Consider the following 15,026-nt stretch of genomic DNA (forward strand, 5'->3'; position numbering starts at 1 on the left):
ACATTGCAAGAGTGTTGTACAGCATATTCACCGGAAATATAGGTGCTTGGGGCCTTTGGGTTCTTTACAGCCTTCCGTAAAATTGCCATAACGATTGGGTAATCCGTATGTATGGTTTCCGTATTGCTTCTGGCCGGGTTCGATCCCAGGCCAAACCTTTTTTTTTTCAATTCTTTTTTTTTTAACTATTATTGCTTTTTTCGCTCTCTAGAGAACACCCTATTAAACTGCACAAACAATCTGAAATAAAATATTCAAACATTTAAAAGTATTTAAATAGTTACAGATTTCTTTGAGTTATTTCAACTCTTTGCAACACGCTAGCAAGATAACGTTCATATATAAGTGGTTTACTTAGTAAAGCGACTGTAAATAATCTCACGGTGGATATCACAATAAACAAGTAAACGCTCATAAATAAAAGAAGTGACTGAAAAATAAAAATGCAACTGACGTCGTAAATACGCATGGGTACAGATATCAAAATCATCGCACATGGATCTAGTCTACCGTTGTTTACGTATCACGAGATCAGGTACTCTGTTCTATTTGCACAGGGTCTATTCCTGTGCTAATCAGTAAGCTGCCTTCTATTTGTTTCCCTGGTGGAAACTAGAAGACAAGCATCTTGGTTCTAAATTTCTCTGAAGCACTGATGTAGAGGGACATTAGGATGGTGTCAATAAAAGTTGGTCCTAAACCACGGGGGAAGCATACCAGTTTTCTATCGGTAGCTTCATGGCATGCTATTATCTTATCTGTACAATGCATATTCTCATCACAGCACATGACGAAATGTGCTTCACATGCGACATGCGTAAGTCCATGGGGGGGGGGGGGGGGGAAGGACTCCGATAAAAACAGACGGGGGTGATCGCTGGCAAAATCGATTTTAACCCTAAGGAAGGCATACTTTAGGCGTGGTCAACAGAAATTAACAGAAATTCTTACCCCTAAGAGTTGGCAGATTGGGTGTGGTCGAAGGAATTTTTAACCCTAATAGATGGCAGAATAGCAAAAAAAAAAAACAACTTTAAACTTCCCCTTAGGAATAGCAATTGGTCGAATCTTATACCCTAAGTGATAACAGAATCGGAAAAAATTTAAATATCCCCCTGGGAATAGCAGTTGGTCGAATTTTATACCCTAAGGGATGGCAAAATTGGAAAAATCCTTCAACACCCCCTAAGGGATGGCAGTTGGTCAAAATTTTATATAAAAGAGGTGACGATCACCCGCTATCACGCCACTCTCCGTATCCAAACGGGGAGGAGTCAAGTCCGCTTGCATCCGGTTTCAAAATTCTTATATAATAGAATCCGGACAACAGTGAGAATCAGACAGGCTGACTGACTCGCTCTTATTCCCTCACAAGGCTGCTGTAGAGGTCGGAAAAGCTCCCTTATCTCAAGACCATGAGAGCTCGTTTGAGTTCTTTGCTCTGTTGTGTTGTACTAGCAAGTATTTCGCTTCCTTTTGGAAACGGCAAGTACATCAAAGTCTTAACCATAATTTTGTGCCGGCTCTAGAGTTTCATATTATCTTGAGAACTCCTGCCCGGCGCGAGTATCTCTATTAAAATCGGCTGTCTGTTTATCCATAGATATATGCATTCTCTAATTTCAATGGGCTGAAATTCAGACATATGCAGTCAGTACTTCGATATTCTCGAGTAATTCTGCAACTTTTTTCGTTCAAAGTAATGATTAAAGTAATAATGTCATGTTTAAAAGAAAATCTGGAGTGATAAAGAATATTTCCCTCCGATTGGAAGTTGGCCAAGATTTCACCAATTTATAAAGCTGATGACAGGGCTGATTGATGACTGTCTCCTTTCTAAGCACCAGTCTGGCTTTCGACCACAGCATTCAACAATGACGGCCCTCCTAAAATCTAAATTATTGTGCCTTAATAACATGGATAAAGAGCATATCAACTGCGCTGTTTTCATTGACCTGAAAAAAGGGTTTGATGCTTTTGATCATAAAATATTAATGTCGAAGCTGTGTCGTCATCATGTCGTCTGTGGCGTCATGTCGGATGACTTGGAAGTGAAATGTGGTATCCCTCCGGGTCCGTTTTAGGGCCACTTCTCTTTCTGCTTTATGTCAATGTTCTTCCAGGATGTTGAAGTAGTTCAATTCCGAACACGTACGCTGATGACACTAGTATATCTACGTCTGGAGATGATTTCAACTGAATAGAGGCCAAGGTAAGACCTTGAACTCTTAAATTCGTGGCTTAAGGCCAACAAATTTAGAGCGAGTACATCATGATTGGATCACGACCTAGAAATGAAAGATTCAGAAGAGTTAAGACAGTGAAGTCTCAACGCGTCCTGATTGATGAAAATCTCACCTGGAATAATCATATCATAAAGCAGAAAAAGAAAGCCACTTAAGACCTGCATATGAAGAAAACGTTGCCGTTTTGGGGGTCTGGTACCGAGGAAACTTAGTTTCTTTTCAGGGACCTTCTCAACTAACTGAAGATGGTCGCAGTAACTGTTTTTCTCTTCTGGTTACAAGTCATACAGTTTACGAAGCCACTGAGATACGCTCACCTTAAAAATTACAAGAATCATGCAGATTTTCCAAATAAGGAATATTTTAGTTTCCTTATATGGAAATGACCGCGTTTGGCAAAAATGACAATTTTTGGCTCAATTTTCTTGATATGGGTATGACGTTCGGTAAAACACCTTATTAAATCGTCTGAAGAGGCAAACTCTTAGATGGTTTTTGCAGAAGACATCGTTATTTTATAAAATTGACAAAAGCCTAGCACCAAAATACTTCAGTGAACACTCACAATAATTTTTATGTTCCACGGCCGCGCACAAATTTCCTTAAAAAACATCATAGCTTATGATGGGTCTTTTTAATGGAATTCACTTCCTGAGGCTGTACGATCAAGTAATAGTTGATTTTCTTTTCAAAAACGAGTGTGGTCGCCATCCATCCCCATGTGATAAAGCCTAGTGTACCAATATGATGGCCAACACACTCGGCTCGTACAAGTGCACATGTAAACTACGCTTTGTTGGTGATGGAGTTGTGTGTATAGGTAAATCAGTACGGTTAAAAGATTATGTGTAAAGTGGCGATCTGCGGAAATAACTGTGAGCAGAAATGTCCCCATTTACAATATACTATTCTGAGTTTTGCTTTTGTCGTTATAGCTCGAGGTGTGTGTGTACCCGGATGTAGTCCTAACGCGCAGTGTGTCGCCATCAGCGGCCGCAATGAGTGTGTCTGCATGCCCGGTTTCCAAGGAGATGGCTTTACTTGTGAAGGTGAGTGTATATAGCTATGGCTTGGGCGTGCATCCAGATATAATGAGATCCTTACTTCGGTTTTAAGTATCGTGTGGCTTGCACGTTATGTAGATCGACCTTAACTTTAGTTATAGAGAAGGGTGCGGGGATCTAGCTCGCACAGTCATTTCCTTATTAGGAAATGGTATTACATACCATATTTCAATCAATCATTTTTTCGCTTTTTTTATCGCTCTAGAGCTTTGTAAAACGTGAATTTCCACGTAAACTTGCAGGAATTCGTGTTTACTACGATTTTGCTGGCAGGCATCTTGGAAATGGAGCCTAGTCCCTAAGGTTTTAGAATATCACAGGTCTCTCGCGTGCTCGCCCCAGGCTCTTTTAGACCATTTAGAAAAAAACGACAGCCATTGATTGATATGCCGAGGAATTGGAGGGTGGGGAGGGGTGTGTGGGACAAGGCTAGACGAGAGTGGTGTGAGTGGTTACAAGAGTAGAACATGGCTGCAAAGAGTGGGAAACTAATGAGCGTGTAATAGGGTAGTTCCTACCTTAGATCCCAAAATAATAACTTGCGTGTGTATTAATAAACGTCGATAGAGTCAGCTATCGTATCTATGAGCTTTTAGTTATTCGCCCTCGTTCCTAACGATATCTACATTTACCTCTAGTCTAGTACCCCCCCCCCCCCCTCCCTCATGGCTTGTTCGACAGTCTAGAGTTAGCTACCGTATCTTTGAACTTTTAGTTATTCGCCCTCGTTCCTAACGATATCTACATTTACCTCTAGTCTAGTACCCCCCCCCTCCCTCATGGCTTGTTCGACAGTCGAGAGTTAGCTACCGTATCTTTGAGCTTTTAGTTATTCGCCCTCGTTCCTAACGATATCTACATTTACCTCTAGTCTAGTACCCTCCCCCCCCCCCCTCATGGCTTGTTCGACAACGTAAAGACTAATGCGCTCGTGTATCATTCTAGACATCGATGAGTGCACCAATAAGACGGATGACTGTGATGCCAATGCGCTGTGCACCAATGTTCCTGGTTTATACGTCTGTCGCTGTCTCAAGGGATTCGAAGGCGATGGCAAGACTTGCATCGGTAAGCTTGAGTGGGTAACAAGTTTCTTGGATCTTACTGGACGTTCTTTGATTTCTCGTGGACAATGCCATCTATCAGTTTTAAGCTGGGTAGCAAATTAATTTTATCATAATTCTAGTTATGGAAATCCCAGGGATTGCGATAAAAGTATGCGGCATCATGAGAAAGTCATTAGATGTAAAATAATTATTCAAGAGTCTTTTTCAGACAAAAAGCTACGATTATTCAGAATGAATTATCATCGAACTTTTGAAAATCTTTAAAAATATTTTTATCTTTGAAAAGTCATGTAAAATCCAGGGAAATACATCGTTTCTATTAAATCCTTTCATCACCTCTTAAATGACGTGAAGTCTATTATCGTGGACCTCCGAACTGTTGTCGTATGCGGGAACTTATAACCTATTTTCAAAGGTATCTGAAATCCCGGGTTTCCAATGTTCTGTCATTCGACATAGTCATTCGACGAGGCTAGTACTTCGTGGATGTCCTAAGCATTCTCATATAAAAAACGCTCTCCAAATCGAGTTTCTAAAACACACTAAATGACGTATATTGCTAAACTCTTATCCAGTGAGCCGCTCAAACATGAAAGAAACATGAAAGCTTTTAGCGACGATCTGCGCCGGAGAGTAATAATTTCCATCAATATTTACAAGACTGATCTGTTAAAGGTAGAAGGTAGAACATGGCTCTATGAGACTATGAGGACACCCTAATACAATAAAAATAATAATATTTAACAATCAATTTGGAGCTTAATGCTTGACCTTTGGTGTTTCTGGAACTTTGTGTCGTACGACGGTACGTTGGAAAGTGCGCGTTATATTTAGAATGGCCCCTAATGGAGCTTCCGCCGTATTTAGGGACAGATCATTGATATTTGACGGGGGGAGAAGGGGAGTGTATTACATTCCCCCACCCCCCCCCCCCCCCCCAAAAAAAAAAAAAAAAAAAAAGCAAGCAGACCACTGTGGCACCTAAGCCCACCATTTCTACCACGGAGGCCACATGGTCACCAGAGACAACTAGGCCACAAAAGTTTACTGTGCATTTTTCACCTGAAGCTACATCTTTACCAAATACCACGATTTCATGGCCTGTAACCGCTTTACTCGTTAAAACTCCCGAGCAAGAAAAGACTGGCAGAAAATTCGCCATATCCTTCGGAAAAATAAAAATAGCAGAAACACTGTCCGGGACAAAAAATCGAGCAACAAAAAAAATAAGTCACACACCCCGTCAGATATCAAATGTTCCGACCCTTACAGTATAGTTAAGCCCTCTAATAGTCACGTGTGTTGTTTTCTAGACGTGGATGAATGCGCTGGTGGCACGGCGATGTGTGCCTTGGAGGCTTCATGTCTGAACACACTCGGCTCGTTCAGATGCAATTGCATGGAAGGCTACACCGGTGATGGCAAAACAAGCCAAGGTACTTTGCCATACCCTTCCCTGGACTACCACCTTTTGCCAAGTGCCGAGGACACGTCCACTTACTTCAGCCTTTTGATTACACACGCTTTAGACACAATGTGAATGTTATTTGTGGACCCTGGATAAACGGATAAAAGTGGTCAGCAGTCTCTTGCGCAAGAGTATTATTGCTCATGCACGTTGGCTGGTTGGTCAAGTCGTCATTTGTCTTGTGTTTTCGGCGTATCTACTTAGCTAACCTCGTTTTCTCTCTTTCTTGATCTCGATTTTCATGTACAGAGCGCACTCGCTCTAACTTTTTTTACATATATTGTGCTCCGATTTTTCCGACTAAATTTTGTGGTAATTTCGAAAATTGTTCGCCATCGAATTTCTGTGGATCTCGTTTTTTTCTTGTGCTTTAATTGAACCCGTCTGGAAGTGACATCCTTTTAGCCGACCCCATTAGGGCCATCATTTCACAGCCTTACGCACATTGGCCATTTTAACCGCTTATCATTCAAGGGAGAATAACCTCTAGAGGAAGTTGTTGTAACATAGGGTGCAGGAAACAAGGTTAGCTGAGAAAATACATTCAGCTCTTATTATTTAATGGGGGAAGGGCTGTATGTTTTGGGGGAGGGTTGCTATTTTTTTAACATTGATTTGGGGGAAGGCCTTAATTTGTGATACAGGGTTTAGGGGAGGGCCTCCAGGTATTCTGATCAACATGGCTGTAAAGAGTGGGACACTTTTGAGCGTGTAATCAAGTAATTCTTACCTTAGATTCCAAAAGAATAATGCGTGTGCATTAATAAACGTCGACAGAGTTAGCTATCGTATCTATGAGCTTTCAGTTATTCGCCCTCGTTCTACTATGTCTACATTTACCTCTAGTCTAGTAGCCCCCCCCCCCCCCCCCTAATGGCTTGTTCGACAGTTGACAGTTAGCTACCGTATCTTTGAGCTTTTAGTTATTCGCTCTCGTTCCTAACGATGCCTACCTTTTTTACCTCTAGTCTAGTCCCCCCCCCTCTTCATGGCTTGTTCGACAACGTAAAGACTAATGCGCTCGTGTATCATTCTAGACATCGATGAGTGTACCAATAAGACGGATGACTGTGATGCCAACGCGCTGTGCACCAATGTTCCTGGTTTATACGTCTGTCGCTGTCTCAAGGGATTCGAAGGCGATGGCAAGACCTGCATCGGTAAGCTTGAGTGGGTAACAAGTTTCTTGGATCTTACTGGATGTTCTTTGATTTCTCGTGGACAATGCCATCTATCAGTTTTAAGCAGGGTAGCATAAAAGTATGCGGCATCATGAGAAAGTCATTAGATGTAAAATAATTATTCAAGAGTCTTTTTCAGACAAAAAGCTACGATTATTCAGAATGAATTATCATCGAACTTTTAAAAATTTTTAAAAATATTTTTATCTTTGAAAAGTCATGTAAAATCCAGGGAAGTACATCGTTTCTATTAAATGCTTTCATCACCTCCTAAATGACGTGAAGTCTATTATCGTCGACCTCCGAACTGTTGTCGTATGCGGGAACTTATAACCTATTTTAAAAGGTATGTGAAATCCTGGGTTTCCAATGTTCTGTCATTCGACATAGTCATTCGACGAGGCTAGTACTTCGTGGATGTCCTAAGCATTCTCATATAAAAAACGCTCTCCAAATCGAGTTTCTAAAACACACTAAATGACGTATATTGATAAACTCTTCTCCTGGCATTATCCAGTGAGCCGCTCAAACATGAAAGAAACATGAAAGCTTTTAGCGACGATCTGCGCTGGAGAGCAATAATTTCCATCAAATTTCAACAGATAAGACTGATCTGTTAATGGTAGAAGGTAGAACATGGCTCTATGAGACTATGAGGACACCCTTATACAATAAATATAATAATATTTAACAATCAATTTGGAGCTTAATGCTTGACCTTTGGTGTTTCTGGAACTTTGTGTCGTACGACGGTATGTTGGAAAGTGCGCGTTATATTGAGAATGGCCCCAAATGGAGCTTCCCCCGTATTTAGGGACAGACCATTGATATTTGACGGGGGGAGAAGGGGAGTGTATTACATTCCCCCACCCCCCCTAAAAAATAAAAAAAAACAAAAAAACAAGCAGACCACTGTGGCACCTAAGCCCACCATTTCTACCACGGAGGCCACATGGTCACCAGAGACAACTAGGCCACAAAAGTTTACTGTGACTTTTTAACCTGAAGCTACATCTTTACCAAATACCACGATTTCATGGCCTGTAACCGCTTTACTCGTTAAAACTCCCGAGCAAGAAAAGACTGGCAGAAAATTCGCCATATCCTTCGGAAAAAAAAAACAGCAGAAACACTGTCCGGGACAAAAAATCGAGCAACAAAAAAAATTAGTCACACACCCCGTCAGATATCAAATGTTCCGACCCTTACAGTATAGTTAAGCCCTCTAATAGTCACGTGTGTTGTTTTCTAGACGTGGATGAATGCGCTGGTGGCACGGAGATGTGTGCCTTGGAGGCTTCATGTCTGAACACACTCGGCTCGTTCAGATGCAATTGCATGGAAGGCTACACCGGTGATGGCAAAACATGTCAAGGTACTTTGCCATACCCTTCCCTGGACTACGACCTTTTACCAAGTGCCGAGGACACGTCCACTTACTTCAGTCTTTTGATTACACACGCTTTAGACACAATGTGAATGTTATTTGTGGACCCTGGATAAACGGATAAAAGTGGTCAGCAGTCTCTCGCGCAAGAGTATTATTGCTCATGCACGTTGGCTGGTTGGTCAAGTCGTCATTTGTCTTGTGTTTTCAGCGTATCTACTTAGCTAACCTCGTTTTCTCTATTTCTTGATCTCGATTTTCATGTACAGAGCGCACTCGCTCTAACTTTTTTTTACATATATCGTGCTCCGATTTTTCCGACTAAATTTTGTGGTAATTTCGAAAATTGTTCGCCATCGAATTTCTGTGGATCTCGTTTTTTTCTTGTGCTTTAATTGAATCCGTCTGGAAGTGACATCCTTTTAGCCGACCCCATTAGGGTCATCATTTCACAGCCTTACGCATATTGGCCATTTTAACCGCTTATCATTCAAGGGAGAATAACCTCTAGAGGAAGTTGTTGTAGCAAAGGGTGCAGGGAACAAGGCTAGCTGAGAAAATACATTCAGCTCTTATTATTTAATGGGGGAAGGGCTGTATGTTTTGGGGGAGGGTTGCTATTTTTTTAACATTGATTTGGGGGAAGGCCTTAATTTGTGATACAGGGTTTAGGGGAGGGCCTCCAGGTATTCTGATCAACATGGCTGTAAAGAGTGGGGCACTTTTGAGCGTGTAATCAAGTAATTCTTACCTTAGATTCCAAAAGAATAATGCGTGTGCATTAATAAACGGCGACAGAGTTAGCTATCGTATCTATGAGCTTTCAGTTATTCGCCCTCGTTGCTAACGATGCCTACCTTTTTTTACCTCTAGTCTAGTACCCTCCCCCCCCCTCATGGCTTGTTCGACAACGTAAAGACTAATGCGCTCGTGTATCATTCTAGACATCGATGAGTGCACCAATGAGACGGATGACTGTGATGCCAACGCGCTGTGCACCAATGTCCCTGGTTTATACGTCTGTCGCTGTCTCAGGGGATTCGAAGGCGATGGCAAGACCTGCATCCGTACCGTAAATGCTATAGTAAACGCCAGGAGCGGTCAATAGATAGGAGACCCGAGGAGTTCAATAGATATGAGGCGTTTCTTTACAAACTATAACAATATAATAAACTCCAGCGTTAGCAAGCGTTTCTTGATATTAAGCAAGTCTTACCAGTAGAAGCCAAATTAATTAAATTTGATTTATATTTACTGAAATTCGTAGGGGCGTTAAATAGAGGGGGGCGTTTGTTAGAGAGGGGCGTTCAATATAAACTTGTAAGCTTGGGGGGAGGCGTTCATTACATAGAGGGCGTTTATTAGATCATTTACGGTAAGCACTCTACGAGTTTCTTGTCTTACTGGTTTTCTTTAATTTCTCGTAGACAATGCCATCTATAAGGGTTTTAAGCTGCAATCAGCGAATTAAATTTTGTTCAGTGGAAAACGTTTTCCATGTGTTTACTTCATATTTCTAGTATAGCAAATTAATTTTTATCATAATTCTAGTCAGGGTTCGGAGCTAAAAATATCGCGCGCGCGTAAATTGTTTTCCGTAAAAGTGTGAAGTTCTCGGATGATCGCGCGCCCGCCTAACAACCGAATCGCTTAGTAACGAGATATGTCCCAACACCCTTGAATGCTTGCATCACCTCCTATTTGACATGAAGTCTATTCTCATCGACCTTCAAACTGTTGTCGTAAGCAGGAACTTACTGTAAAAAGAAAAAAAAACTTAAGACGACGGCAATTTGGGGACAGCTTCGGCAGAAAAAAAAAGGGCCTGATGTGAACATGCGCACTCAGTTCCATTACAGCGGCTTTTCTCCAAACCAGCCGACTTGGACATACTTTGTTTAACCAACTATATGATTCGTTCGTAAAGTAGAAATAATGACTTCAGCCTATCTTAAAATTATGCTTAAGTATGAAAGGATTTTTTGTCAAAATCTCCTTGTCATCGCCGTGGTCATGTTATTTAGCTGCATTAGACACAAACGAGTAACAAACTGAAAATGTCCAACCCCTACAAAGCACGTTACCTTAATCGTCTTATCAAAGTCTTGGATATTCTTCCATTCAGTATCTTTACAGGGACGTAGCTGGGTGTGGGGCACTGAGGGCACGTTCCTCCCCCCATATTTTCAAAAATTATCATGACCAGTAGGACCCCCAAATATTTTCTTAATGTTTCTATATTTTGCCCTCAAATATTTCGAGGTCTGCTTCGGCACTGCTTTGCGCTTGAAGACGAAAGCGAAGAATTTCACGTAGCCTGTACCATCGGTTGATCCCAGAGTCGCAATTTGCCTGACTCGCATAGGTCGATTTAGGTTAATTTATTTAGAACGAGATAATCAACGTAGCGGGTTGATGGGACGGACATATAATATCTTATAATTATAGCATGGCACGAAGTGAATTTAGTGATTAAATGTTCCCGCAACCGAGGGATGATTACTTGAAGCTCGACGCCGCAGGCCGCAGACATCTGCATTGAATAAGGCTCATAGATAATACGACGTTTGAACTTAGCCTAATAAACGCTAGGTATTATTTATTTAATGAACCTGACGGAGGGTAAGGGACCGACCATCTGATATCTGACGGGGAGGGAAAGGGAGAAAAAGAGAGTGACCATTTCATACTGTGGGGGATGTAATAAAATTTGCTGGTGGAAATTTTAGCAGCCAGTTATAGCTAGACTCCAGTCGCAGCTGAGTCAGGCGTTTGGGCCCCCCTTTCTAGAAGCCAAAAATAATACAGGAGAAAATGCCTTGAAGGGGCCTTTTGGGCACCCTTTTGTTAAAAATTCTGGCTACGCCGATGGACTTGATCGAATTTTTTTTCTGGAATCTCGCTTTGCTCTTAGTCAAGGATAACTTGCGCGGCTTTTTCTCTAGAGCTTGTGGCTACGTGTTGCCGGGCTACCATATAATAGTACCCCTGCCATGAGTATTCACGTGGAACAATTCGCCGCATTATCCATTTTCCGGTTCCATGGTTCTATTGTGTGACTCCGGCCTTATTATACATAGATTATGATCATTGCATCTATGCTGATGAACTTGCATGAGACATGGTTAATCTGAGTGAATATCTGAAGTAGTTCAGCGGAATGGGCTTCCTTTACCTCAACAAAGTGAATAGAGTGTTCATATGTACCTGGCGATAACCAACACACGTCTTGTACAACGATTACAGGTGGGAGAATAAAAATATTTTGCTCTTTTTCACGCAGTGAGTCTCGAAGGTCAAACTCGTAATAGGCGTAGATAATTTAGCCAAAAAAAGTACCGAACACGATTTGAGGTACTGTAAGCGCGTTTGGGACGATACTTTTATTACAGGGGGAGATCTAAGTAGAAATATAATGAACTCACTTACCGCGGATCACTTATAGCAGATTTATTCTCAAACTTTCGAGGGAAGTCTCGCTAACGAGCAAAACACTGCCAAAAATGCGGTCTTTCCTGTGAGAGAAAACGCGTACAGTGTTATCATATGTGATAAGTGAAGAGCAGTTAAACTTTGAAAGTTATTGAAATTGAGAATTGTGAGTGTATTAGGCAAGTTTATATTTTCCGATCGACCTTTTTTTTTTTTTTTCAAAGGAATCGTTTCATTTGCCGAAAATGAATGAATGCTCGACCACGCCATACCATCGTGAGGCGTTGTTTAATTCGCGGTAGCAAGAAAAGAGGTCTAGCAGTTGTTTGGCGAAAGTTCGCGGAAAACTCGAATCGCAGTATGTGTTTCGGTTTGTAAATTTGTGTATCTTCAATAATACCAAACAATACACCTTAAACTGGAATTCGACTCTGCCGAGTTTTCGTCTTTAATAAGACTTCTTCAGGGCAAACTTCTGCCCTGAAGTCTTATTTGAGTCGAATTCCAGTTTTTGGTGTATTGTATTTTTTTTTCTGGTTCACGAACACGACTATTTGGGCTTTTTGTATCTTTTCTTCAATAATACCAAAGTAGCACAAGAGGATACTTCAAGCGTGTCTTTAGTCCATTTCTAAATGGATGTGAAAACCTGGCTCTCTATATTGGAGATTTGTGAATCCCTTGTCTTCTGGTATAAGCACGTTAAGCCGGTCCTTGGCGCGTTCCCAGGATTGGCCGAGGGGGGGGGGGGGGGGGGGGGGTGAGCTGTCATAGGTATCATATGGAAAGAAGCATGGTATTTGAAGATTCCTCAAATTTTGTGACTTAAGGATAAAGTCAACTAGAGGAGATCTACTAACATTCATTCACGCCAAGATTTATCTGGTTTTAGCTAGTAAATTTAAGCAAGTAACAGATCACATTAAAAAGCGAACACAACCACAAGAAAGCGACCAAAAAAAAACAATTTAAGGTGAGTTTCGGACGACGATTTGTATTGTCTATTGAGGATATGACAGTTATTAGGCTTTTTGTTGTCCTTTTTGTATGCTTTGAGAATGCGAGTACTTAACTTGGTAATCAAATTATTTGAGCATAACAGGTTTTGTTTTGACATTCTTCGTTTTATCTATATTCTTGATTGTGTTGAATAAAATACAATACAACAAAAACTGGAATTCGTCTTTAATAAGACTTCTTCAGGGCAGATTGATTGTGTTGAGATATTTCATAAAGGCTAACCAATATCGTGTTGCATTTGTCAAATACTGCTAAAGAAGACCGTTCTTGTCTTTATAACCTGTGCTCTTAGTCCTAAGAAGATACATATCCTTAGAAGATACAGCAACTTTTTCAACTTACAAGAGAAATTTTCCTTACCGAGGATAAAAAAAAAACTATTTTCAATATGTATTGTTGTTATGTCTGCATCTTGCATCCAATGAGTTTATTTTTTTTCAAATAGTTGTGGAAAATTAGTTAGATTATGAATGGCCTGATAAAAAGATTGTTTTGAAAGAAATAATAAATAATTGTTTTCACTCTTTTATGAACCAGGAACTACCTGAGGGCTAAGATGAATGCTAAAGACTGGAAGACATGAGAATTAAAAATCATGTCTTGATGAGAACAGTAGGATGTTCTTATTCACTAGTCATTTGATACCCCCACACCCATGGTCCCAGGGAAGGGTGGGGGATTAAACTTTAATAAAAGCCTGTTTCCAAGTTAAGAGTCAAAAACAGTCAGTACCACCACCCCTCTTGACATATTCTGGTTAAAATGTGGTCTAAAACCCCACATTAACCCCTGACTTCTGTGGGCCAATAAGGGAGGGGGCGCAAATGACTAGTTCATTACACATTTTGCTTTTCATTAACGAGAAATATGCATTCATTTTAACCAAAATTACAAACATTTACGCCGATGTACTGTCATTTAAGCGAAAGTAAAATCATTCGAACTAAAAGGAAATACATTAACGAACTTTACATAATTGAGTGCACACAATTGCATTTTCTTAGCATTCATTTACACTATTCGACAACCAGGGATGAAAAATCCATTTTCAGTTGCGCGTTGGTACATAACAATAGCACAAATAAAATATCAATAATACGAGAACTCGCAATCAATACAGCGAAAGAAATATTCATTAACATTTTTATTACAGCAAGTGCAAACAATAGTATTTTGTGAAAGTCATTTGCATGCTTCTTATAAACGTTAGCGCCTCCGTACAAAGAATAAGCCCTTTATGACAAACAATATCCTAAAATAATTATTCAATTACTTCTCGTTTTTTTGTGCCCTTATAATGCACATACATTCAAAATAAATGATACTAGCGCTAAAAAATTAATATTCGATCATTTCGCCGTTTTAACCCGGGCCCAAATACAGAAACAAAAATGTTGCCGCCCTACAGTCCGTTTCTTAACCCTGGAAGCGCTTCAACGAAACATCAACACCATCACACTGCCAAAATGTGCCGAATGGTATAGGTTCATGCAAACCTATCTACCACGCTGCCTCAACGGCGAAATGATCGAAGGGTGATTCTTGAGAACTAGTATCTTTTATTTTGCATGTATGTGCATATAGGGGATATTTTAGTAAAGTACTGAATATAATTATCACATTATTGTTATTATATTTTCTTTTCAAACATTTAAGGAAGAGTCATATTTCTTCCTTTTTCTTCTCCCTGTTGACTATTTTTATGCAATTGATGCTCTTTGCTATTTCCCCTCTACACCAAAAATAAATTAATGAACAGATTTGATTTTTAAATTAGAAATTTTCATTTATTACTTTCACTTATATTTTCTTTTTAGGATTTTCTTTCCAAGTCTCTTGCCCATTACATTTATTTTAGATGTTTAGATTTATTTCATTGGAATAGTTAGATCCAGGGCTTCTCAAAACACCAAAATATAATGCATTACTGGATGTATATTTGTAGATATTAATTCCCATGGGGATGGAAAATCACCACTTAAAATGGTGCATTAAATCTTCAGCATTGCATCTTATCTAAAATTGTGTCTATATTCCATCTTTGAAATTCTGTTTCATCCATTGTTCTTCGCAAGGACAAAGCTTGTCAGAATGTAGCTTTACAAATGTACATTAATGGAACTTTTATTAAGGGGAAGGGTTTTTTAGGGCAAGATACTTA

At 40.2% G+C, this 15,026-nt stretch overlaps 2 protein-coding genes across 3 annotated transcripts in view; both read left to right on the forward strand.

Moving 5' to 3' along the window:
- LOC5520270 (signal peptide, CUB and EGF-like domain-containing protein 2) overlaps positions 1-9,902 on the forward strand; it is a 28,560-nt gene extending 18,658 nt beyond the window's left edge. The window contains exons 1-7 of one of the 2 annotated variants that reach the window (XM_032365124.2): positions 1,256-1,485; positions 3,182-3,295; positions 4,256-4,378; positions 5,691-5,813; positions 6,883-7,005; positions 8,279-8,401; positions 9,358-9,902. In XM_032365124.2, coding sequence (XP_032221015.1) covers positions 1,416-1,485; positions 3,182-3,295; positions 4,256-4,378; positions 5,691-5,813; positions 6,883-7,005; positions 8,279-8,401; positions 9,358-9,521 — 840 coding nt within the window. In that variant the 5' untranslated portion in view covers positions 1,256-1,415 and the 3' untranslated portion in view covers positions 9,522-9,902. Of the gene's footprint in view, positions 1-1,255; positions 1,486-3,181; positions 3,296-4,255; positions 4,379-5,690; positions 5,814-6,882; positions 7,006-8,278; positions 8,402-9,357 lie in introns of those variants that run through there. The other variant, XM_032365126.2, reaches the window with a different exon arrangement.
- A 1,602-nt stretch (positions 9,903-11,504) lies between these two features.
- Positions 11,505-15,026, forward strand: part of LOC5520271 (polycystic kidney disease protein 1-like 2) — a 39,932-nt gene continuing 36,410 nt past the window's right edge. Inside the window, exon 1 of the mRNA XM_048719649.1 lies at positions 11,505-11,659. The gene's annotated coding sequence lies outside the window, so the exon portion shown is untranslated. The remainder of the gene's footprint in view (positions 11,660-15,026) is intronic.

This window comes from Nematostella vectensis, chromosome 12, assembly GCF_932526225.1.
Source record: "Nematostella vectensis chromosome 12, jaNemVect1.1, whole genome shotgun sequence".
Taxonomy (NCBI): domain Eukaryota; kingdom Metazoa; phylum Cnidaria; class Anthozoa; order Actiniaria; family Edwardsiidae; genus Nematostella; species Nematostella vectensis.